This window comes from Trachemys scripta, chromosome 1 (genome assembly GCF_013100865.1).
Source record: "Trachemys scripta elegans isolate TJP31775 chromosome 1, CAS_Tse_1.0, whole genome shotgun sequence".
Classification (NCBI taxonomy): Eukaryota; Metazoa; Chordata; order Testudines; family Emydidae; genus Trachemys; species Trachemys scripta.
The window spans coordinates 345,617,676-345,644,136 of NC_048298.1; the positions used below are offsets into that span (position 1 = coordinate 345,617,676).

The window sequence follows — 26,461 nt, forward strand, 5'->3', positions numbered from 1 at the left end:
ATAATTGGGACATACAAGTGCAGACCTTCAAACCAGGAGATCAGGTCCTCATACAGCTCCCCTCCGAGGAGTCAAAATTGCTGGCTCGCTGGCAGGATCTGTATGAGGTGATCTGCCATACAGGCCCTGTCAACTATGAGGTCCAACAGCCCAACTAGAAAAAGAAGCAACAGATTTACCACATTCATCTTCTGAAACCCTGGTGCGAAAGGGAAGGGCTATTGATCATCCTGTACCCCCTGGAACCCAAACCGGGGCTGCAGGCTATCATGGAAACAGAACCTGAGACACTCCTGTTTGCGGATACACTCTCAGAGGACCAGCTGAAGCAAGCCCGGTGTCTCATTGAGGCTTTGCCTAGGACTTTCATAGCTATGCACCAACCCTGGAGAGGTCATCCATTGAACAACCCAGCTGCAACAAGTAGGAAGTGGAGAAACAGGAGGTCCAAGCTATGTTGGAACTTGGGGTCATTGAGCGATCTTCCAGAAGTGGTGGAGGCCTATTGTGCTTGTTCCCAAGCCGGACGGGACCTGGCAGTTCTGTATCGACTTCCGGAGGGTCAGTGTAATTTCCCAATTCGACGTGTACCCAAGGCCGCAAGTAGACAAGCTCCTTGACCACCTGGGAGAGGCACAGTATATTGTTACCCTTGATTTAACAAAGTTACTTTAAGGTGAATAAATGTTCTTTCTCCCTCCACACAGCAATTCCTAGCCTCTCCTCCAGCAACTTCAACACACTTTCATTTAATCCCTCTCTCCTGCACAAATATGCAGTTACACACACACACTGGTGCTGCTGACCTCATGGAGATAGCTGGAGGCACCCAGAGACATGAGTTCAGGCTGCTCTGTAGTGTATGTATCACCCAGAATTCTTTTCCCATGTGGTGCTTTGTGTGTCAGTGCCACTGCCTTAGAGAAGTGTTTTTCTGTCCATGGGATGGTCATGGGGAAGGACCCTGTCTGGCCTATGTACTCCTTCCATGCTTCCTGTGGGTCCGAATCTGCCCCCAGAAGGTAGTTGGTGCAAAAGGCAGTGGCTCTCCTCTTGAACTGAGTGAGTTAGCTATTGGCATATAACAGTAATGATGTATGATCTGTACTGGGTATCTGTTCATTTGTGGCTGCAGTTCTGGATGTTGGGTATGAAATTTAAAGCTCTGTCTAGCCCGGGATCCAGGTTTTGAGAGACTGCCTCTCTTACAGCAGCAGCTAACATTTCTGGTTGAATTGCTAGGGTTGTCAGAAGCAGAGCATTCTCATTTGAGAATGCTTACATATTTGTAGACTGTTGCCATATTCCCCCTTAGTCATTGCTCAACCTAGTATCTCTGTTACTTTTTCCTTGTGAATCAAACCCTCAAGATCCCGGATAGTTTCATTATTTTTTTTCACTCCCTCTAATTTGTAAATATCTTTCTGTTACTGTAGTGCTGAAAAATGAACTAAATTCTAGGTGTGGTCACTCTAGGCCCATATAGAAAAGAAGTATTCTCTCTTTACTCCATGATCTGATGCTTGTGCATACACAACCTGAAACTGCATTCGCTTTTTTTTTTGGTCAGATATATTGCATCATAATTCATGTGCAATATGCCAACCACACCGCTTGCCCACATGCTGCCAGGGAGGGATAGCTCAGTGGTTTGAACATTGGCCTGTTAAACCCAGGGTTGTGAGTTTAATCCTTGAGGGGGCCACTTAGGGATCTGGGGCAAAATCAGTACTTGGTCCTGCTAGTGAAGGCAGGGGGCTGGACTCAATGACCTTTCAGGATCCCTTCCAGTTCTATGAGATAGGTATCCATAATTAGGGGGAATGCACAGCAGAAACAAACAGCAATGCTGGCATATTTTGTGCAGACAAAACAAATTTGGAGGCCCTCTTTGCTAGTATTGTTAATGTACATATGAGAGAGCTGTATGTGTGTGTGATGCATGCACACTTCTTACAGGGACAAACATCTGTTTATATGGAAATGTTTGTTACAGTTGTATGAGTAAGTCCTAAGTGCAAACAAAGTGTAATGTTCCGTGTCTGTTTCTTTCCAAGTTTCCAATAGTGACATTGTCATCATTATGGGAGTAGCAATTGGAAGCATCCTTCTTCTTCTTCTGGTTCTCAGCTTTGCTGTGCATAAGAGAACTCAAATTGCTCAGGTCTTTAGCAGGTAAGTAAAATTCCATTCATATTTACACTATAGAAGGTTATGACACTTTTACTTATTTCAAATCCCAGCTCCCCCAGTGTTACACTTGTCTGGTCACTTGCAAAAGCACCTCTATTACACTTCCTAACTGGTCCATTACTAGCCTAGGGTGCTGTCACAGATCTGTTTGGGCTCCCAGCTGCTGGACACTCACCAGACTGCTGTGAGGAAATCTAACTTAGAGCCACTTGGAAATTTTCTTCCAAAACTGAGTTTAGTCAGAAAATGCCAATTAGGCAAAATAAAATGTTTCATCAAATCTAGTACAGATTCAACTAAATCTTCATCAATCACCATCTCCCCGCAGTGCCAGGGGATGGGGAAGGACATCACTGGTGTGCTTTACCTTCCCACCTTTCCCTTAGCTCCAGGGGGACAGACAGGCTCTGAATCGGAAGCTCTGCCTCCCCACTTTCCCAACTGGCTCCAGGGGATAGACAGGCAGAGCATCATGACAACACCTTACTTGCTCTGGGAACTTGAGGGGATTAGCAGGGAAACAGAGTGAAGGGGCTCTCTGCCTCTCCAGCAGCAGGGCTGGAGGCCTCTTCTCAATTTATTGTGAAATTGACTTGAACCTTCCTTGAGGGTAGCTGGGAAGCTAAAAAGTTATGTTTTGGTTGTCTCAAAGTGGATTTTTTCTTCAAAGTCCTTTCTTCAATTATTTCTTCTGGTTTTGACATTTTGTCCAGTTTTGGGATTAAATATTCTCAAAACCTTGAAAGTTTTAACAGAAAGAGACCCCCTCACACACTTCCTCTTTTTGCCCACTTCTAATCCACATATTGAATCCCACATGCCCTTTGCTTGCTGGGACAGGGTTGAGCTTAGGCACTGTTCCTGGCTTTGTGCCTCTGGCCACACACTCCTGGAGCAGATCTCAAGTAGGAGACCCCTCTTGGCAGCAGTGACATCTGCAGTTGAAATGCCTAGGTCCTGAAACTAGTGCGGTCTCCCCAGCAGCTTTAGCACATTCACCAGAATCCCAACGAAGCCTTCTGGTTTACAGTTTACCTTTTCAGGGGTACCTCTAGTGAAAGCCAAGAGACATACACAGACTTCCCGTTAGTGATGGGCATACTAGCTATCTCCACTGCCTTTCTAGGTGCCAAATCTGTATTGGTTTTGGGAGCAGGTCTAGGAAGAACAGGTAGATGAAACTTAGACTCCTTATCAGTGGGTACTCCCTGTGATCCTCATCAGACCCAGGCCTGCACAATCCCCACATATAACAGTCTTTGGTAACTGAAGTGCCCTGTTGACTTCCATTACAGCCTATTCTCCTGATAGGCCTTCTTGGGAAGAGACCATAGGAGACTCCTCTAAGGCTTCAAAGAAGAAGTTTTCCAATTATCCTCTGGGAGTTGTCAGCTTCAAGAGACCTAGATCACTTCAGAGAATTGATGCCCAAAAAAGAAGTGTTGTTGAGGCTCCAAGCTCCTTCAGTATTGAGCGCCCAGTACCATCTTAAAAAAAGACTTCCAGTAGCTCTAAGTCTCCTGGTACCCACTACTGATGGGAACCACCGACTGACCCATGCCGGGTGTCCAGTACCAAAGAAACCATACAAGAGACTCTGATATTTCAGAAGTCTCAGTACTGACCTCTGCACCCTCCGCACCATCCATGGCTTCTGCATCACAGAAAACTACTGTGCAGTCAGATCGTCAGACGCCCACAAAGACCAGATTAGCACTGGTACTGACACCTCTTGGCTTAGACTCTAACTAGTCCCCCTCTATTCAGTTGACCTCTGGTCCTGCAGAAGTTTAGCTTTCCTAAAGACCTCTTTGTCTCAGATGAACCTGACTCTCCACTGCTCATAGGTACACAGGGTCTTTCGGTATCCCAGTTGTCCTCTATGCTGTCTTTTTCCCTGGTACCAACATACCACCCTGTACTGAAAATACAATTCATAGGGGCATACTTAGATTCATTGACAGCCAGGGTCTACCTCCCCACCGACAGATTCATAACATTAGCATATCTAATCAGGACCATTCAGGGGAGTCAATGAACCTCCGTAAGGAACTGTGTACATTTCCTGAGTCATATGGCAGCCTGCACCTTTGTGACTGATCACGCAAGACTATGCGTCCACTGCTTCCAGAGCTGGCTCAGAATGACCTATTTCCTGAGCAGGCAAGTCATGTTTTCCCTCCCCATGAAGAAGTCCCTAGACTGGTAGAAAAATCAATTCAAAGTCTGTGCTGGCATTCCTTTCATTCGCCCACCTCCAACAACAACCTTCACAATGGATACATCTCTCTTGAGATAGGGAGCTCACCTCAGTACTCTCACAACTCAGGGCAGATGGTCACCTCAGGAAACCAATCTCCACATCTACCTTTTGGAACTTAGGGCAGTCAGGAATGCTTGCTTTCATTTCTCACCTCTCAATGGGGCAAATCAATTAGATCATGATGGACAATATGGCCTGCATATTTTACATCAATAAACAGGAAGGAATAATTACTCAAAAACATTCCAGTATCTGAGATATTGTAGGGCTGCTACATGGGCTCCTTTACATACATTTTCTAAGCACTATGCCTTGATCCATGCCACCAGATTCAAGGTGGCACTTAGTAATGAGGTACTATTGTCAGTTCTGGACTTAGTTCCGAAGCTCCCTCCTCCTTCTAGGGATACAGCTCAGGAGCCACCCGAAGTGGAGCACCTATAGAGACACTACTTGAAGAAGAGGTTTCTCAACTTATGCAGTAACTGCAGTTCTTCGAGATGTGTGTCCCTATGGGTGCTCCACTATATTCCCTTCTCCTCTACTTCAGACTGTTCTCAGTAGGATGTTTGGATGGAGAAGGAACTGAGGGCGGTTCTCCCGTACAGCTCTATATATCCTCAGTGTGCAGCACAAGAGTGCATAATATGCACACGCAGGCTGAATGGACACTGCTAATGGAAAATCTCCAATCAAGGGCTTGAGGCGTATGCGCACCTGAAGTGGACTAACCTATTCTTCTGCAGGAGGTATTCACTCCTCAAAACAAAAACAGAAGAACTAGCACCTTCAGCAAGAAAGGGAAAGGGGTTCATTCAAGGTACTTCCTTGTCCTAAAAAGACAGGACCCATCTTGGACTGCAGGGAACTGAACAAATTTATCTGAAACCTGAAGTTCAGAATGGTGACCTTGTTGTATATTATGCCTTCTCTAAATCCAGGAAATTGGTTCATGGTCCTTGATCTTAGAGATGTCTACTTCCATGTGAATACTCAACCAGCACACAGGAGATTCCTAAGGTTCATGGCCAGCCAGCAACACTACCAGTATCAGGTCCTTCCCCTTGGACTCTTGGCAGTACTGAGAGTTTTCATTGAGGTACTCTAGGTGTGGAAGTTTACTTTAACCAACACCGGTGGTAATGTACCTTTACTTGGACGATTGGCTTTTAAAGAGACAATCTTACCAGGAAACACAGGAAGCTACCACCATGCTTCTAGACCTGGTCAGAAGGCTCAGTCTCAAGGTGAACCCGGGAAAGTCCACCTGCAGCATGCAGATAAATTATCAGAATGTCGGTGGACAGTGTGAGGGCAAGGGTATACCTGTATAATACAGGCCATAGAACTTCCCCAAAATAATTCCTAGAGCAGATCTTTTAAAAGAACATCCAATCTTGATTTTAAAATTGCCAGTGACAGAGAATTCATCGTGACCCTTGGTAAATTGTCCCAATAGTTAATTACCCTCACAGTTAAAAATGTATGCCTTATTTCCAGTCTGAATTTGTCTAGCTCTAGCTTCCAGCCATTGGATCCTGTTATACCTTTTTCTGCTAGATTGAAGAGCTCATTATTAAATATTTGTTCCCTGTGTAGATACTTATACATTGAAATCAACTCACCATGTTACCTTCTCTTTGTTAAACTAACTAGTTTGAGCTTCGAGTCTATCACTATGAGATATATTTTTCTAATCCTTTAATCATTCTCTTGGCTCTTCTCTGAACCCTCTCCAATTTATCAATAGCCTTCTTAAATTGTGGGTACCAGAACTGGACATAGTATTCCAGCAGCAGTTGAACCAGTGCCAGATATAGAAGCAAAATAATCTCTCTACTCTTAATCAAGATTCCCCTGTTTATGCATCCGAGGATCCCATTGAGAGAGAAAATTTTAAAAAGAAACTATTGTAAAGCCAGGCTGTCAAGATCCCTACTATATAAACCTTGGAAGGAGAGGAAAACAACAATCTTTTTAGACACTTCTTAAAATTGCTCTCAATATATTTTCTATACATAACAATACTGCAATAAATGCTATTTTAGAAAACTTGTAACTTGACTGCTTGTATCTTACACAATTCTTGCAACAAAGCCTATCTATTCCCCTTTTACAATAAGCCTCTGGTGGAAAATTGCCTAGATTTAGGAGTTGGCTATTGAACTAATCTTTGCTCTGTCAGTGTTACATTTTTTGCCTGTTTGATTGTCAGTTCATTGAAAGTGTATCTGCATTTTATCTACACTCAGTTTGATTAGCAAGATTGCTCGGAAACTTTAAACATAAGAACGGCTATGCAGGGTCAGACCAAAGGTCCATATAGCCCAGTATCCTGTTTTCAAACAGTGGACAATGGCAGGTGCTCCAGAGAGAATGAACAGAACAGGCAATCACCAAGCGATTACCATCCCGCTGCCCACTCCCAGCCTCGGCAAACAGAGGCTAGGGACACCATCCCTGCCCATCCTGGCTAACAGCCATTGATGGACCTATCCTCCATGAACTTATCTAGTTCTTTTTTGAACCCTGTTATAGTCAATTTGTGAGTCTCATAGGCTCTTTTTACCATATGTGGACTGAATGAAAGGAGAAACCAGAGGTTGTCAAGGTGGATCCTGAGATGCATTGAGAGAGCATATTCAACGAGAGCTCAAGTATCATTTCCCTTAGAGATGTCCCTCGTATTGTCATATGCAGAGAAGCAACTTGGAGCTCTGTACACACATTCACAAGACACTATACTCTGGTGCAAGCAGCCACTTTGGATGTGTATCTGTGCAGGGCAGTTCTGCATTCTGTTGTGGCCTAGGATTCCAGGCACCTTCCTCCTCAAAAAAGACACTGCTTGTGCATCAGCCGCAGTGCACTACACATAGGGACAAGTACTTGAAGGACAATGGGATACTCGCTTTGTAGTAACTTGAGTTCTTTGAGATGTTTAGTTCCTATGAGTAGTGAACTACCCGCTCGCCTTCCCCACTGCCTAGGTTCCTGGGTGCCTACCAATAGAGAAGGAACTAAAATGGTGGCAATCTGGCAGCCCCCTTTATTCCCTCAGTGCAGAGCATAAGGAGAGCAAGGGTGTATGCATGGACCAGACAGACACTGCTAGGGAAAAATCTCTGGTCCTGGGTGCATGGAACACATGTACAATCCTGAAGTGCACTATACATAGGGACAACATATCTCAAAGAATTCAAGTTACTACAAGCCCCTTCTCAACCCGAAGACTCCAAATGGGTTTCTGGTTGCATTTTATTTTATGAGATTGCTAATTCCAAGCCCCCGCCCCTAGAGCTACAGCCCATTTTACCAGATCAGTCTACATCCATAGCTCTGTTGAAGAATGTTTCACTTGCAGAAATCAAGAAAGCTGCCACTTGGGCTTCACTTCGCACCACCTCAAAGAATTATGCTCTGGTTCACTTCTCTGGGGCAGATGCTGCCTTTTACTGTTCTTCAGTCTTAGACCAATCTCCAAAACACCCATCTCCTGTATGGAGTACTGCTGGGGAATCCCTTGAAGTGGAGCACCCATAGAAGAAGAAGAAGAAGAAGAAGTTATTTACCATGTACAGTTACTAGATGTTTGTCCCGATGGGTGCTCATCTACCCACCCTCCTTCCACTCTGTTTTGGAGTTTTGTCATGATGGGACTTTGTGGTAAAGAAGGAACTGAGTGCAGTTCGCCTGGCACTGCCCTATATATTCTTAATATGGGGCATGTGGGTAGCTAGGGTGCATGTGCAGCTCCAACGGGCACTACTACCAAAAGTCCCCAGTCAAAGGCTCATGGGCCCCTGAAGTGGATCGCTCATGGGTACAAATATCTGGAAGAACGCCAGTTACAGTGCAAGGTAAGTAAGCTCCCCCTCTCTCCACTTCCCGCTCCCTGCAAACAAGTAGTTTCTCCCATCCACAGCCAGCCTCCTTAACAACTCTCCATTGTCTTTTATCTGGTAGGGACGTGGTTCAGTCTCTGTGAGCAAATGGTGGATTCCGCATCCATATAGAGGCATACAACAGTTTTATAATAATAACTTCAAAACATCAGTCAGAATTCATAAGGTGTACATACACAGATTCCCCAAGCTGTCATACATGCATTCCTAAAAACTGCAGAGCAGGACACTATTTTTTTGGAAAGTGAAAAATTCAGTTTGCCATTTTTGGGTCTGAGGCTTTCTTCCCTTTTCTCTCCCTCTGTTATTCCACCCCTGACACACAGATATTTATTTTCATTGGAGAGTGTGGAGAAGGTAAAATAAAAGTGAGAAAGCGGGGGGAAAGCATTTCTTGCACTCTTACTGTTTTCCAACAGAAAAATGAGAGAAAATGGAAGAGAACCCCCACACATCTGAAAATGGAGAATGAATATTTTTAATCTTCAAAAATCAAAACAACATTTTAAGTCAAGACAAAAAAAATCAAAATTTCCTGTAGGAAAATCAAAAATTTCCATCAAAAATGAAGTTTCCCTGCAAAAAATTCAGAGAACAAAACCTCATTTTTTCTCCTGGAAAACTTTCCATATGAAAAATTTTGACTGGATTTAGTAGCAGCATAGATGGGAGCTGGCCCTCCTCCCAAATTTTCCTCATGTATGTTAGAACTGTAGTGCCTAAATGGGACTATTTAAATGCTATTACTAAGCAAAGGAAAATTCCTTTTTGGTTTTTTAAAAAAAGAAACTAAATTTAATGTAGAAAAAGTTAATACAGAGTTACGGTTACACAGCTAGAAAAGATAAAATGACAAAGGGATGATTGGCTCAGAATATGATGGGATCGCCATACAGCATTTAAGGTCCTGTTTCTTTCAATAAAGAAAAAAATGTGATTATTCTATTTATTTCTAAAATTCACCTGGTACATTCCAGAGACTAGCTTCGCTGGTCATCAGAATGCACTTTTTTTACTTTGTTCAGGACCTATTATAATAGCATCATGACTGCAGATTTAATAAGAAACTTGTGTGTGAGTGATGGAGCATCTTACCTGATCTAGCATTGGGTGCTTCAGCTACCTCAGTTTCCCTTCTGCCTCCAGTCTTCCACAGCTGGTGGGCTGCTCTGGTGCCTTAAATGGGTTTATTGGTATTTTTCCCTCTGGCCAAACCTCAATTTAGCATCAATCCACTTTCAGGGATCAAAGGTTATACAAAGTGCTATGGAAAACCTGGAGTGAGGAGTTCCAGAGAGATGGAGGCTGGCAGGAGCCAACATTTGCACACTAATGCCAGTTACTTAAGGTGAAAGAGAAACCCATTCACATAGTCTGGTTTAATCTGAAGTGCAGAAACATGATTAACTAACATTCTGTCATGTAACACAGCTGGTTTGATAGATGTTAGAAGCGTCTTCTCAAAACCATGCATAATAATTACAGTTTCAGCTTGTTCACAAACTCTATTGTCTAAACAGCATGTGGTTTGTATTGTAGGCCCTCCAGAAAAAGACAGACAACACAAGGTAGTTCTGATGCTGCGGGCACAGTAAGTGTTTTTCATTTAGCTCACTTCAGTTACTCTTTAATATGTGAAGAGCATATGAGCATTTTCTAGTCTGGAAGATAATCAAAACTTAGCTTCCTTTTTTTCAGTTTGAAAAATGATCATGTAGATCTGAAAATAATACAGCTGAATATGACAGGAGGAGCACAAGTTTTGCAACTACTACAGATAAGGTTCCCAAAGCCATTCCAATTATCTTTTTATTTTTAGCTCCTTGTAGCTTTCCAAAACATTCACATTTGGGGGTGAATTTTTTGATGCCCATGGATTGCTTTTATTTTGGTTGGTTAGGTTTTGGTTTGTTTTTTTAATTGTAAGCAAAAAAGTCATTAAGCTATTTTACAAACAAGGAGATTTGGAAACACATTTTCCCAATGCAAAAAAAAAAAAAAAAATCTGCAAGCTTTCTCTCAACAGTTATAGCACAGGAACATTTTGGGGTAGCAAGTTGATATTTGGCAAGAAAAAAGCCCTGTTTATACATCAGTACTGTATTAGCCATTTTGGCCACATGTTTAGCTAATTATCCATGAGGACCACCAAATCTTCTTCAGAGTCACTGCTTCTGAGGATAAAATCCCCCATTCTGTAAATATGGCCTACATTCTTTTTTCCTAGATATATACATTTATATTTAGCCATATTAAAAATGCATATTGTTTGCTTGTGCCCATCTTACCAAATGGCCCAGATCATTCTGTATTAGTGACCTGTCCTCTTTGTAATTTACTGTTCCCCCAATGTTTTGTTTGATCTGTAAACTTAATCAGTGATGATTTTATGTTTTCTTCTGGGTCATTAATAAAAACATTTAATTAGGGCCAAGAACTGATCCCTGTGGGACACCACTAGAAACACACCCATGCCCTCTGAGAGCAATTCCGGGCACCAGGGCCAGGGCCATCCCTGAGGGGACGGGAGCCCAGGGCAGAAGTGATGATTCATCACTTCTGGGACGCTCTTACTTCCGGGACCGACTGTGCCGGCCCGTGCAGGGCTCCTCAAAACACTGGACCCGGAGCGGTTGCGCACCGCTGTAGGAACCCTGCAGCCCACCCAGGCAATTTAAAAGGGCCCGGGGCTCCTGGCTGCCGCCACCACTACCGCAGCAGCGGTGGCAGCCTGAGCCCCCCGGGCCCTTTTAAATCTCCCAGGCCCCTGGGCAATTGCCCTCTTGCCCAACCCCATCGGCAGGCCTGAACACACCCATCTGATGATTCCCTATTTACAATTACTTTTTGAGACCTAATAATTAGCCATATTTTAATCCATTTAATATGTGCCATGTTAATTCTATATCTTTCTAGATTTTAAATCAAAATAGCCACATTTCAGGGCAACTGCACCTGTATTTCCCACTCATGGTCCGGCAACGGCACCCATTGTAGGCTCCTGGCTTTTCAGCCATCATCTGTCTTGGACAGAGACCTACATCTTTCTTTTTCCTGAGCGGGGTTTTCTCAAGCTGCACTGTTCCCTGTCTACACTGTGAGTTTCCTAGCAAGCCAGATGGCCTAAATTGACCTATGTCTGCACTTTGCTTTCTCCTCAGAGGTTATGAACAATTGTAATTGCCCACAGTTCTAAGTTACCACACAGCCCTTTCTAAGCAAGCACATTATTCTTAAAGTGAAAGCATTAAAAACACAGATTAAAATACTACAAGAATTTACACGCATGTTAAAAATCTTCCCAGAGGTCACTCCACTCCAACTCCACCCCAATGGCAAGTATCAGTCCTTCCAAACCTTCCCCACACCCACTGGGGACAAAAGGTCCTGTCCATTTTCTGGATCAGAAAGAAGGCCCTGAGTCAGTTTAAACTCAGGCTATTTATCCAAAAGTCCTTTCTTTGTCTGTTGGCTTCTGGATAATCCAGTTTGAGCAAGTATATGTAAGCATCCCCCACGGAGGTGTACTTCTCTGGAAGTGTTACAATCTGAGTGAATTTACCTAATCACCCCTCTTCCTCCCCACCCCCCATTGTTCTTAATTCCAGTTACCTTTCCCATGGCATTACTTATAGTCCCTGTTCCACAACGGTACATATACTTAATACAGTAAGATCTCCCAAAGATAGTACAGGAAATTGCCATATCTGTTACAAAAATATCATGTGGTACCAGATCAAATGCCTTACAGAAATCGCTGTATATTACATCAACACTATTAGATTTATCCATCATGTTTACTGTTTTTAAATATTGGAATAACATTCACTTTCTTCCAGTCTTCTGGAATTTCCTCTGTGTTCCAAGACTTATTGGAAACCAACATTAACAGTCCAGCAAACTCCTCACCCAGCTCTTTTAAAATTCTTGGATGCAAGTTATCCAGACCTGCTCATTTAAAAATATCTAACTTGAGTAGCTGCTGTTTAACATCCTTCTGAGATACTAGTGGAGTGCAAAGAGTATTTCCTTTGATATGACTACATCATCTGTTTTATTTTTACCCAAGTATACAACAGAAATATTTATGAACACTTCTGCCTTTTCTGCATTATTATTGCTAGTTCTACCATTTCATCTAGTAATGAATGAATGTGATGATTAAAATTCTTTGTGTTGCTAATATACTTTAAAAACTCCTTCTCATTGTCCTTAACTATGCTGGCCATGTATTTCTACTTGTGTCCCTTTGCTTCCATTATCAATTTTCAACAATTTCTAGCTTCTGATTTATATTCATTACTTTCAACTTCTCCTATATTATTTTTCACAGCTGCCTTCACTCCCCCTCTAAGCCAGATTGTTTTTTTTTTTTTTAACCAATACAGTCATCTTCGTTATTTGTGGGCCTTTGGGACATTTAGTAAGGTGTTCTTAAACAGTTCCCAATTATCATTCACATTTTTCTGATTACATTCTTCCTCCCAACTGCTTTGGCTTATAATTGTTTTCAGCTTTTTGAAACTAGACCTTTTAAAGCATCAAATATATATATCACTGGTCTGGACTTTATTCTGTTTGCACATTATAAAGGTGACCAAGTCATGATCTCTTGTACTTAATTTAGCATTAATTTTGAGTTCTGTGATCAGTTCCTTTTTATTGGTCAAGATGAGGTCTAATAAAAAAACTCCTCCTTGCTGAGTGCAACACTCTGAGTTAGGAAATGTTCGTCAATAATATTTAGAAATTCCAAGGATGTTTTAGTAGTGGAAGCATGATAATTCTAGCATTTGTCACTCAGACTGAAGTGTTAAGGTTGCATGACTAAATACTCAAAAGTCAGATGATGCCAAAGTTAAAATTGCAACCACTACCTTATCTTTGACCAGTTGTGAGTACACTTTTATTATACATTCCTTAATTACATGGTTTTATATTATTTTTCTAATAATCTAATATATTAATCACACAGTTGCAACTTTAGATACGCATGTAGCATATTTTAGTCAGAGTCCAATGTAGTTCATAATTCTGTAGGTGTGGAATTTGGCAAGGAGCTCCTGCTCCAGGTGCTAACATTAGTTTCTAAAATTCTGTTCTCGCACATAAAAAGAAATCCATTGGTCGGGGTCTGACTTCTGATTTAACCACACCCACCAAAATACCTGAAACTCTGTTGTTTTGTTCAAATTACACTCTCTATATTAATTTGGAACTGCCCCACAGCTTGGTTTGCTGCTTCTATGACAGAACAAACAGCCTCTCAGCAATCTGTTCTGCAAGGGGGAGGGGAGAAATATAGGCCACCCACTCTGCACCCACAGCAGTCTTTCTACCTCCTCTTTAACCTTTCCTTCATCTTCAAGGAATATCCCTGTGGATGCTCCATTTTAGGTGAATGTGCTTTCCTGAACCTGGGTTGGAGAATTTCAGTAGCAGTGCCCACTTGGGTCACACATGCACTCTCCCCATCTCGCACCACTTATGGTGGCTACATAGCGCTGTGCGACCAAACCACCCTCAATTCCTTCTCCACCACAGAGTGCATATCTGAACTCCAAAGTAGAGGGGAGGAGGGAGAGACACCCATCTTGAAGAAACTCAGTTACTGCACAAGGTGAGTAACCTCCTCTTCTTTGAGGAATGCCCCTGTGGGTGCTCCATTTTAGGTGACTGTAGAGCAGTGCCCCTCATTGGAAGGATGGGCTTCAGAGTTGGATCTGCAAGTGATAAGATAGTGAGTCCTAACAGAGCATCTGAAATAAAGTTTTGCTCGATTGGACCTCATCTGGTGGTTGTCTGAATGGGTGAGGGGTGGCATGAGGAGTAAATGTCCCCTTCCTCCTCATCATCATCCTCACTGGAAAAAGGAGGGGTCGATTTGGATGGTGGTGTAGATTGGAACAGTACCGCGTGTGCCAGAGTAATATCAGTACCAAGAAGGGGAGATTCCGGGGTTGCCGAGACTAACAGGTCTTTGTGGAAAAGGAATTGTAGAACTGTGGCCGGGTGCGACTCACCACTGCAACGCCTCCTGCTGGCTGTCCCGGGGATTAGCTCTGTTCGCCAGTGTGCCCTCTTCTGGTTGTGCCTCATTACCGTCACTTGTGCTCCTGGACCTGTGTCACACCATAGACCATGGTGTCCTCTTCAGGACACAGCCCTCCGGCTGTGCCACACTCTGTGCTCCCCACTTCTAGGGGAATGTCACAGTCCCTTAGTCCAGCCACTTCCTTAGTGGCAAGTTGCGGGAGGGGGAGACCCAGGCCTGCCACTACTCCGGTTCCTGACTCAGGGACCCTGTAGATGGCCGCTGCTTGCGGCGCCCCCTTCGACTCCTCAGTAGATTTTTCTGGGCCACTTCCCTGCGGCCCCAGCACCCTCTTTGCCCGTGCCTGAGGGCCTCAGCCTGCAAATCCCTGCAACGTGCCAGGAGCTGCCTTTAGCTCCCCAGGTCTCTGCCTGCAGCACTGCTCTGTCCATGGTGCTTGCTGCCTTCAACCTCAAAGACAGCCAGTCCACCTCTCTCCTCAAGCTCCAGGAGGGACTGAAGGTGCTCTACTCCCCAGCCCTTCTTATATGGGCAAGCCCAGCCCTGATTGGCAGCTCCTATAAGCCCTTCTGTGATTGGCTGCTTCCTGCGCAGCCTCCCTAGGGCTCTATTAACCCCTTATGGGCCAGTGTGGGGCAGACACCCCATCACAAGACGTTTGAGCATCAGTACCGCAGAGGATGTTGGTGGTGGTGCCACTGAAGTTGTAGAGGTTGTTGGTACAACAATGTGGCTGTGCTATGCAGGGATAGAATGCAGTGATACTAAACTGCCTGGTGCTACATGTTCAAGCGGCTCTGTGGGTACCATGGAGGAGGAAGTAAGCTTCTCTTTGCCATTCCTCTCAGAGCCCATCCACTTAGGGGCTTTGGGTTTTGCAGTATCAGCGATACCAGAGAATCCCGCTGACTCGTAGGTGCTCAACAGCACCATGGTCGGTACTGAGAGTGTCAAATGAGCTAAGGATTGTTTCTTTTTAGCTGATTCCCTGGAAGGAGAGGTTGTTGCTCGCTTTTTAACCACCTTTTTTGAGGACAGTGATTTCCTCTGTGAGGATGACAGGGAATGTCTGTTGGAAGCTGTCACTGGGGTTGGCAGAGACCAGTGTCTGGGGGACGGGGAGGGTCTGTGGTCCAGGGTTGGAAGCCAGGCACACTGTCTTTTCCATAAGGATAAGTTTCAACTTGAGCTCCCTTGCTTTTCTGGCATGAGACTTGAGATTGTGGCAATGGGAGCACTTCTGAGGTACATGTCTCACCCAGACAACAGATACATTGAGAGTGCCCGTAACTCCTGGCAAGAAAGTAATTTAAACCCCAGGGATCCAGGCATGCCCCATCAGTAGCATTCCCCCAGATGAAGGAGGTTAAAGCTACACTACACTAAAAGGGTGAACGGAATCTTAACCAATAATATATTTTTTTTAAAATTGAAAGAAAATAAATGGGGAGAGAGGAGGATAGCTATAGCTAACGAACTCTACTCTAAAACTATACTAACACTAACTCCAAGAGGTAAATGTGAAGCAAGCAAAGAGGTGCAGCCATGGCTCCACCATATCCAAGCAGAGACTCTCTAAATGGATTTCCAGGTGCATTCATCTTTGCTACCACCACCATGAACTGCAACCCCAACCAGGGGCTTGAACACACTCTACCTGATCACTCTCCACTTCGATAGCCTTCCTAAACAGTGTACCCATCACAGATATCTGTAAAGCAGCACCTGGGCCTCAAACCAAATGTTCACGGAGCATTACACAATTGAGCAAGACTCAATCTCAGATGCTCTGTTAAGACTCACTGTCTTATCACCAGTTGCAGATCCAACTGTGGAGCCCCATCCTTCCAGTGAGTGGCATTTCTCTACAGTCACCTAAAGTGGAGCACTCACAGAGACACTCCTTGAAGAAGAGAAGGTTACTCACTTTGTGCAGTAACTGAAATTCTTTGAGATGGGTGTCCCCGTGAGTGCTCCACTACCCGCCCTCCTCCCTTCTACTTTGGAATTCAGATATCCATGCTGTGATGGAGAAGGAACTGAGGATGGTTTGATCACACAGTGTTATGTAGCTGCCAGGAGGTGGCACGAGACGGGGAGAGTGCATGTGCAACCCAAACGGGCACTGCTGCTGAAATTCTCTGATTGCAGGTGCAGGGATGCACATTCATCTGAAGTGGAGCACCCACAGAGACATCCTTCTGGAAGAAACTCAGTTACTGCACACGATGAGTAACCCTCTCTTCTCCCCTTCCCTTTCCTCCATTCCTGGAAGCAATCCAGAAACAGACTTGGGCCACAGGTTTCAGGTGGTGCAGCCCATGCCTGAATCTGCAAACAGTCTGAAACAATTGTGTCACGCAGAATTTCCCACCACATCTCCAAAGGACTTGAAACAGAATTTCTAGACTGCTGAACTGGGGTGCCAATAGAAATGAGATACAGCTTGCAGCACAGTACACATGGTCCTGCTTGCAGTACTGTATATGCCAGTTAATCATGGGCCAGGAGAGAGGAGAGTCATTTAGATGAAAAAGACAAAGTAAAATGTGCACACCACATATTACAGATTATGTGTAACAACCCAAAGAACCAGTGAAAGTTTGGTGATGTAGATAGGCCATAACGTCTGCAGGTAATTTAGCTGTGTAAATAATTGCCTCATCCCTTGAAGTGAATATAGGGGAACTGTATTACTGGTTGATAAGAAAATATGTAGCATTGTATATGGGTGCTGTCAACAGTACACTTAAGTAGGCAAAATTAGTGTAAGTATTCAAGAATGAAAACCATGTTAAAAGATGTTACAAGGCCACCTACAGGCAATTTAGCTTCCTACTAGAGTGATCAAACGATTGCAAAAAATAATCACAATCGCAATGGTAGTTTTAATCACACTGTTAAACAATAATAGAATACCAATTTAAATTTATTATAAATATTTTTGGTGTTTTTCTATATTTTCAAACATGTTGATTTCAATTACAATACAAAATACAAAATGTACAGTGCTCACTTTATATTATTATTTTATTACAAATATTTGTACTGTAAAAAAAGTGCCATTTACAAGTCAAAGCATGAAGGAGCATACAAATATTTAGACTATGGCACATAAATACCTTGCAACGTTGGCTACAACAGTGCCATGCGAACGAACCCCTGTTCTCACTTTCGGGTGACATTGTAAATAAGAAGTGGAAGTGGGCAGCGTTCTCTCCTGTAAGTGTAAACAAACTTGTTTGTTTTAGCGATTGGCTAAACAAGAAGTGGGACTGAGTGGATTTGTAGGCACTAAAGTTTCACATTGTTTTGTTTTTAGTACAGTTATGTGAAAAAAATTCTACATTTGTAAGTTGCACTTTCACGATAAAGAGTTTGCATGACAGTACTTGTATGATGTGAATTGAAAAATACTATTTCTTTTATCTTTTTTACAGTGCAAATATTTGTAATTAAAAATAATATAAAGTGAGCACTGTATACTTTGTATTCTGTGTTGTAATTGAAATCAATGCATTTGAAAATGTAGAAAAATATCCAAAAATATTTATAATGAAATCTATTGTTGTTTAAAAGTATGTTTTAAAACTGCAATTAATCACAACTATTTTTTAATCCAGTTAATTTGCTTTGCATTAATTCACTTGAGTTAGCTGCTATTAATTGACAGCCCTACTTCTTTTTTAACTCTTAATAATATATGGAGATATACCTATCTCATAGAGCTGGAAGGGACCCTGAAAGGTTATTGAGTCCAGCCCGCTGCCTTCACTAGCAAGACCAAGTACTGATTTTGCCCCAGATCCCTAAGTGGTCCCCTCAAGGATTGAATTCACAACCCTGGGTTTAGCAGGTCAATGCTCAAACCACTGAGCTGTCCCTGCTACCTGAACTGAAACTGCAGGAAGGCTGTGCTGCTAGTTGGATAAAAAAAGCAGTGTATGTGGATACTCTCAAAGGTATTGCAATACAGTGAAAGTAAAAAGATAAGAGTAAAAGGTAATATAAAAAGTCTAAGGACCCAGTTTTGTGTTCCTGCTTGAATGGCCCTGGCATTCTCCCTAATGGAGCTACTTGCTGGCCTGGGGCATAAGTGCATAAAGTTATACTGGAAATTTTACATCAGTGTAACTACTCAAGAGTGAAAATGCATTGCAAGATGCCACACACACACACACACAGAAAAATTGTGTAGTGATCTATGAAATTTGAAAATCAGTATGTATATATGCAATGCAATATCGCAAGGCACTCACACAAGGAGCAGAGTTAAGATTGTGTATGCAACCAGCTGAGACCTGGAGACATCTTTATTTTTTATTGTCATTTTATGTATTTATTTATTTATATCTCAAGTAATCCTGGACTGTGTGGTTATTTATATTTTAATTTTGTAATATTTTCTAAGGGATAAGATTGATGAATACACCTCTACCCCAGTATAACGTTGTCCTCGGGAGCCAAAAAATCTTACCGCGTTATAGGTGAAACCGCGTTATATCGAACTGGCTTTGATCCGCCGGAGCATGCAGCCCCACCCCCCCTGGAGCTCTGCTTTACCGTGTTATATCCGAATTCGTGTTATATCGGGTCGCGTTATATCGGGGTAGAGGTGTAGTGAGACTTTTATTATAAATCTAATGAAAGAAAGAAAATGTCCTAACTTGAGTGCTTAGCTATACAACATTAAGGTCTCTTAAGGGCTTTTTTGAAATGTTTTGGCATAGTAATTCAAATCACATGGAAACTGGTAGGTTTAGCAAATAATGTTTCCATATCAGTCAGTAGCACATACAATCATAGTGCCTGAAAGAGGGTCTTTGTGAAAGTAAAACTGGAAACGTGACTTTGTTGTACTAATAGGGGTCGGCAACCTTTCAGAAGTGGTGTGCCGAGTCTTCATTTATTCACTCTAATTTAAGGTTTTGCATGCCAGTAATACATTTTAACGTTTTTAGAAGGTCTCTTTCTATAAGTCTATAATATATAACTAAACTATTGTTGTATGTAAAATAAATAAGGTTCTTCTTCGAGTGCTTGCTCATATCCATTCCATTAGGTGTGCGCGCGCCGCGTGCACGATCGTCGGAAGATTTTCTACCCTAGCAACACCGGCGGGTCGGCTGTGGAGCCCCCTAGAGTGGCGCCTTCATGGCGCTGAATATATACCCCAGCCGACCCGGCGCCCCCTCAGTTCCTTCTTACCGCCCCTGACGGTCGTTGGAACTGTGGAGCGCGGCATAGCTGTCCTCCACTCTCCCTAGCTTACTTAGTCATTCAAAGTTATAGTTATAGTTGTAGTTCTAGTGTTTATAGTTAAATAGTTTTAAAGTTGTTCTAGTTGTTATTGTAGTTCAAGGGGTTAAGGGGGTCGTCTCCCCCTTTCTCCCCCGGCCGCGGGCCCGGGCTCATGCCCAACGCTCCCGGCTTCAAGCAGTGCGCCTCCTGCGCTAAGCCTATGCCCACGAGCGACCCGCACGACTCCTGTTTGAAGTGCCTGGGAGAGTCCCACCAAACAGATAAATGCAAGATCTGTAAGGCCTTCAAACCAAGAACCAAGAAGGAGCGGGACTTTCGGCTCAGGCAACTCCTAATGGAGGCGGCACTTAGCCCGGACACTCCTTCTACGGGCCAGACTCCGGCGCCTAGCACCTCGGTGCGCAGTGCCCCGGCGGCACCGGCTATGACGACCACGCGAGTGGCGTCAGACAAGCCTCCCCGGCACCGGACCTCGTCGGCACCGCAAGCACAGCAAGTGCCTCGGCGCCGGTCATTATCCCCAGGGCATAAAAAAGCCCATAAGACGGGGACAGCCGTGCCGAAGACGCCGGCTCCCCCAGTGCCGGGGGTAGAGCCGCGTCCGCCGGTGGAGCAACGAAAACAGGCGCCTCCAGCACCGTCGACTCCGGCGCCGAGGCCGTCGAGTCCGGTGCAAATAGCGTCTCCACCGAGGCCGGCGGTGATACAGTGTCTCCCGTCGACTCCAGAGACCTTCGCGGCGGCGAGAGACTTAATAGCTCTCACGGAGCCGGCACCGCCTCAACCACCGGCACCGACTGCACCGTTGACTCGCCCGGTACAGTCGAGAGGGAAACCTGCCTTGATGCGCCCTCCATCACAAGGGCTGGATCCTCGGCACCGATCCAGGTCCCGAAGCAGGTCCCCACGCCGCTCGCAGTCCCGGCACCGAATATCGTCTCGGCACCGGTCGTACTCGCGGCCAAGATCTTCTTCGCGGCACCGCTCTACGTCTCGGCACCGATATGATCGTCGGCACCGATCAACGTCGAGACGTAGTTCTCGGCACCGCTACGGTCGACGCTCGACGTCGAGGGGCCGCTCCCGGCACCGGGCATACTCCAGGTCCTCGTCGAGGTCCAGATCCGGCTCCCGGCACCGACGAGGTCATCGGCACCGGTCGCGGTCCCGGCACCGATCGCCGGCACCGCACAGAGATAGATCATCTCCGGACTGGCACCGTGCGGCACCGCAGACCACGGGGATCGTTTCATCCTTCTCGGCACCGCCATGGCCGTCAAGATCGGTGTCTCGCTCCTCGGAGGACCTGTCGAGATCGGCATACCCCCCTCAGGGGCAGGCCGAGGAACGAGACTTGGGCCATTGGCAGGAGAGGGCAGAGGACCACTCTCATGGACCATCTCACTGGTCGTTTTGGACCCCGTGGGCGTACCACCAGGAGCAAGGGGCTTCAATACCATCGACCTCTCGCTCGGGTCACTCGGTCAGAAGGGCCCCAGAATCCACCATCTCTCGGCCTCCGCCTGGAGGTGTGGAGGCTTCTGTGTCCACGCCACCCGACACCATGGACCCAAGTGCAGGTGACGCTCCAACCCAAGAGCAGGGGGATCGGGACCCCCCCTTGGATCCAGTACAACCGGAGGCATCCTCCTCCTCCTCTCCGGATGAGGCAGTGGCGGGCACTTCATGTACGGGTCCCCCTCCGATAGATCTTCGGGCTCACCAGGATCTCCTGCGTAGGATGGCCCGTAATATGGACCTGCAGGCGGAGGAGATAGTGGAGGTGCACGACCCGATCGTGAATATCCTTGGAGCGGATGCCCCATCGAGGGTGGCGTTACCCTTGATCCGCACGATCCAAACGAATGCGGATACGATATGGCAAACTCCTGCCTCCATTCCGCCCACAGCGAGAGGGGTGGAAAGGAAATACTTTGTCCCGTCCAAGGACTATGGGTACTTGTATACCCACCCCCAACCGTGTTCACTGGTGGTGGAATCAGTGAATGCACGAGAGCGCCACGGCCAGCAGGCTGCAGCGCCTAAATCAAAAGAGGCTAAGCGGCTTGATCTGTTTGGCCGTAAGGTTTACTCAGCCGGAGGGCTACAACTTAGAGCGGCGAATCAACAGGCGCTACTGAGCCGCTACAATTTCAACTCCTGGAACTCTATGGGGAAGTTTAAGGAGTTGATTCCCCAAGAGTCCAGGGAAGAGTTTGGAGCCATGGTGGAGGAGGGCAAGAAGGTGGCTCGGACCTCCTTGCAGGCCTCCTTGGACATTGCAGACTCAGCTGCGAGGACCCTGGCCTCGGGTATCGCTATGCGCAGGATCTCCTGGCTTCAGGTTTCGGGTTTGCCTCCGGAGCTGCAGCAAACCCTACAGGATCTGCCCTTTGAGGGACATGGATTGTTCTCGGACAAGACGGACTCTCGCCTGCAGAGCCTCAAGGACTCGAGAACAATCATGCGCTCCCTCGGGATGCATGTTGTGGGCCCTCAGCGCAGGCCATTTAGGCCGCAGCCTCAGCGCTTCTACCCCCCCCCGCCTCGACAGAGACAAGACTCGGCCCGGAGGCGAGGGCGAGGTGGTAGGAGAAGGTGGACCGGCCCTCAACCCGGCCAGAACCAAGGACCGCCTAGACCACCTTCAGGCCCCAGGCAGAACTTTTGAAGGTGCGGTCGAGGACGGCGCCCCAGTCATCCCCCAGGATCCAGCCCCCTCTTTTCGGGGTCGCCTCTCCCACTTCCACCGTGCTTGGTCCCTTATAACTTCGGACCGTTGGGTCCTCCGCACGGTGGAGAGGGGATACGCTATCCAGTTTTCTTCTATCCCCCCCTCCTCCCCCCCTTCCCCGTCCCTCTTCAGGGACCCTTCTCACGAGCAACTTCTTATACAGGAGGTTTCTACGCTCCTGGCCATGGGGGCCATAGAGGAGGTTCCGATAGAGTTAAGGGGCAGGGGATTTTATTCCCGTTACTTCCTGATCCCCAAGTCCAAAGGAGGTCTGCGACCCATCTTGGACTTGCGCGGACTCAACAAATTCGTAGTAAAGTTGAAGTTCCGCATGGTCTCTTTGGGGGCCATTATCCCTTCCCTCGATCCTGGAGACTGGTTCGCCGCCCTCGACATGAAAGACGCATACTTTCACGTTGCAATTTACCCGCCTCACAGACGCTTCCTGCGATTCGTGGTAAACACGGTGCACTACCAATTTGCTGTCCTTCCCTTCGGCCTATCCTCGGCCCCAAGAGTGTTCACGAAATGTATGGCTGTCGTGGCAGCATACCTTCGTCGGCAAGGGGTACAGGTGTTCCCGTACCTAGACGACTGGCTGGTGCGCGGTCGCACCAAGGAGCAAGTTCAAGCTCACGTCCACAGAATAGTGCACACATTCAACGAGTTGGGCATCCTACTCAACAAGGACAAATCCACTCTAGAACCTACCCAGAGAATAGAATTCATCGGCGCAGTTCTAGACTCCAGACGTGCACAAGCCATCCTGCCAGACAACCGCTTTGGCACCATCACGAACCTCATTCAAGGGCTCAAGGCCTTCCCAACTACCACGGTGAGGTCGTGCCTTACCCTGCTGGGTCACATGGCTTCCTGCACGTACGTAACCAGGCATGCCAGACTTCGGCTTCGCCCGCTTCAAACCTGGGTGTCATCAATATACCATCCACATCGGGACAGCCTGAACATGGTGGTCACGGTCCCGAACTCGGTCCTGGCCTCCCTCACCTGGTGGCTAGATCACAATGTGGTCTGCGAGGGGATGCCATTTCACGCCCCACAACCCTCTCTGCACCTGGTCACAGACGCGTCATCTCTGGGTTGGGGCGCCCATCTCAACGAACACCATACCCAGGGCCTGTGGACTGCATCCCAGTTAGCCCTGCACATCAATGTTCGGGAACTGATGGCGGTACGCCTGGCGTGCCAGGCATTCCTCAATCTCCTACGTGGCCGCTGTGTGTTAGTTCTCATCGACAACACCACGGCCATGTTTTACATCAACAAGCAAGGAGGAGCACGTTCGTCAATTCTATGCCAAGAGGCCATTCGCCTGTGGGACTTCTGCATCGCCCACTCAATCCATCTCACGGCATCGTTCCTCCCTGGAGTCCAGAACACTCTAGCGGACCGACTCAGCAGGTCCTTCCAAACGCACGAGTGGTCTATCCGTCCGGACATCATACATTCCGTCTTCCAGAAGTGGGGGTTTCCCCAGATAGACCTGTTTGCATCCCGAGACAACAGGAAGTGCCACATGTTCTGCTCCCTACAAGGTCGAGCTCCGGGCTCCCTCTCGGATGCGTTTCTCCTTCCCTGGAAAGACCACCTGTTTTATGCCTTCCCTCCGTTTCCTCTGGTCCACAAGGTACTGCTCAAATTGCGCAGAGACCAGGCACAGGTAATTCTGGTCGCTCCAGCGTGGCCGAGACAACATTGGTACACCACACTGTTGGAACTCTCGGTTCAGACACCGATCCCGCTTCCATTATGTCCAGATCTCATATCTCAGGACCACGGTCGGCTGCGTCACCCCAACCTGCAATCACTCCACCTCACGGCGTGGCTGCTCCATGGTTCACCCAGGCAGAGCGGCAATGCTCGCACTCTGTCCAACAGATCCTGCTGAGCAGTAGGAAGCCCTCAACACGGACCACGTACCTGGCCAAGTGGAAACGGTTCTCCTGTTGGTGCGAACAACGAGCCACGTCCCCGTTGCAGGCACCCATTCCTCTCATATTGGAATATCTCCTCTCCCTAAAACAACAAGGGTTGGCGATATCTTCAATTAGAGTTCACCTGGCCGCTATATCGGCCTTTCACCCAGGGGAACTCGCGTCCTCGGTATTCTCTAACCCGATGGTTGTTAGATTCCTCAAGGGCTTAGACCGGACGTACCCGCAACAGCGTCATCCCGTCCCGACGTGGGATCTCAATCTGGTTCTCTCCAAACTCACAGGTCCTCCATTCGAACCACTAGCCACCTGCTCACTTTTGTACCTATCCTGGAAGACAGCCTTCCTCGTAGCCATCACCTCAGCAAGGCGAGTTTCTGAACTCAGGGCGCTTACATCCGAGCCCCCTTATACAGTTTTCCATAAGGATAAAATGCAGCTTCGCCCACATCCTGCCTTTCTCCCTAAGGTGGTTTCTCCATTTCATATCAACCAGGACATATTTCTCCCGGTCTTTTATCCCAAACCACATGCCACTCGCCAGGATCAACGTTTGCATTCCCTGGACGTACGAAGGTCCCTGGCCTTCTATATTGACCGCACAAAGCACTTTAGAAAGACGACGCAACTCTTCGTTGCAGTGGCCGACCGAATGAAAGGCTCACCGGTCTCCTCACAACGCCTATCCTCCTGGATTACGTCTTGCATCCGGACTTGCTATGACCTGGCAGGTGTCTCAGCACCGCACCTCACCGCTCACTCCACGAGGGCCCAAGCTTCCTCGACTGCTTTCCTGGCACATGTTCCGATACAGGACATTTGTAGAGCGGCGGTTTGGTCATCAGTCCATACGTTTACAGCGCACTATGCACTAGTGCAGCAGTCCAGGGACGATGCTGCATTCGGGTCAGCGGTTTTGCACACAGCAATGTCTCACTCCGACCCCACCACCTAAGTTGGGCTTGGGAGTCACCTAATGGAATGGATATGAGCAAGCACTCGAAGAAGAAAAGACGGTTACTCACCGTTGTAACTGTTGTTCTTCGAGATGTGTTGCTCATATCCATTCCAAACCCGCCCCCCGTCCCCACTGTCGGAGTAGCCGGCAAGAAGGAACTGAGGGGGCGCCGGGTCGGCTGGGGTATATATTCAGCGCCATGAAGGCGCCACTCTAGGGGGCTCCACAGCCGACCCGCCGGTGTTGCTAGGGTAGAAAATCTTCCGACGATCGTGCACGCGGCGCGCGCACACCTAATGGAATGGATATGAGCAACACATCTCGAAGAACAACAGTTACAACGGTGAGTAACCGTCTTTTTTTAAAATGTTTAAAGAAGAACAGGAGTACTTGTGGCACCTTAGAGACTAACAAATTTATTAGAGCATAAGCTTTCGTGTGGACTACAGCCCACTTCTTCGGATGCATATAGAATGGAACAAGAAGCTTCATTTAAAATTAAATTAAAATGCAAAACCCCCCGGACCGATGGCCAGGACCCAGGCAGTGTGAGTGCCACTGAAAATCAGCTCGCGTGCCGCCTTCGGCACCCATGCCATAGGTTGCCTTCCCCTGTACTAACTTTTGCCTTGTCAAAAGGGAATATGACTACTTAGAACTCTGAATGCCAGATTCTGAATGACTGTAGGCAGGATAAATTTGGTAACATAAAGTTTGCCAGTTAGATAGACTATGCTTTAATCATTTTACTGTTTTGTTTTTTTAGAAGATCCTGAAGAAAAAAAGCAGTATTCGGTCTAAAAATTAGAAGGGAAGCTATTTGTTTAACAAAACACAGGATACTGGACCTTTGAAAAAGCAATTGTTTTCTCATCAGTTCAGCCACTGAAAGAGCATGTGAAACGCTGCTGAGATAGTGGTGTGTCAAAACTCCCAATTATGTGGGATTCATAAAGAATTTCCTTTTTTTTTTTTTTTGAAACTGTCAATTTATTTTGTTCTTCTATTCCACTTTTTAATTTGAATAAACAGGTTTTGTACTTATTTATGCTTCTCTTTCTGTATTCACATAAGTGTCTCCTCATAACTTCATAGAACCTCCCCCCCCGCCCCCGCTCCCAGCACCTCCCACCCAC

The 26,461-nt window shown here is 46.3% G+C and overlaps 1 protein-coding gene across 1 annotated transcript in view; it reads left to right on the top strand.

Annotated features, from left to right (window-relative positions):
- LOC117873308 (disintegrin and metalloproteinase domain-containing protein 20-like) overlaps nucleotides 1-26,178 on the top strand; it is a 188,197-nt gene extending 162,019 nt beyond the window's left edge. Inside the window, 3 exon segments of the mRNA XM_034762535.1 lie at nucleotides 2,058-2,175; nucleotides 9,901-9,952; nucleotides 26,092-26,178. Coding sequence (XP_034618426.1) covers nucleotides 2,058-2,175; nucleotides 9,901-9,952; nucleotides 26,092-26,133 — 212 coding nt within the window. The 3' untranslated portion in view covers nucleotides 26,134-26,178.
- The last annotated feature ends 283 nt before the right edge of the window (nucleotides 26,179-26,461 follow it).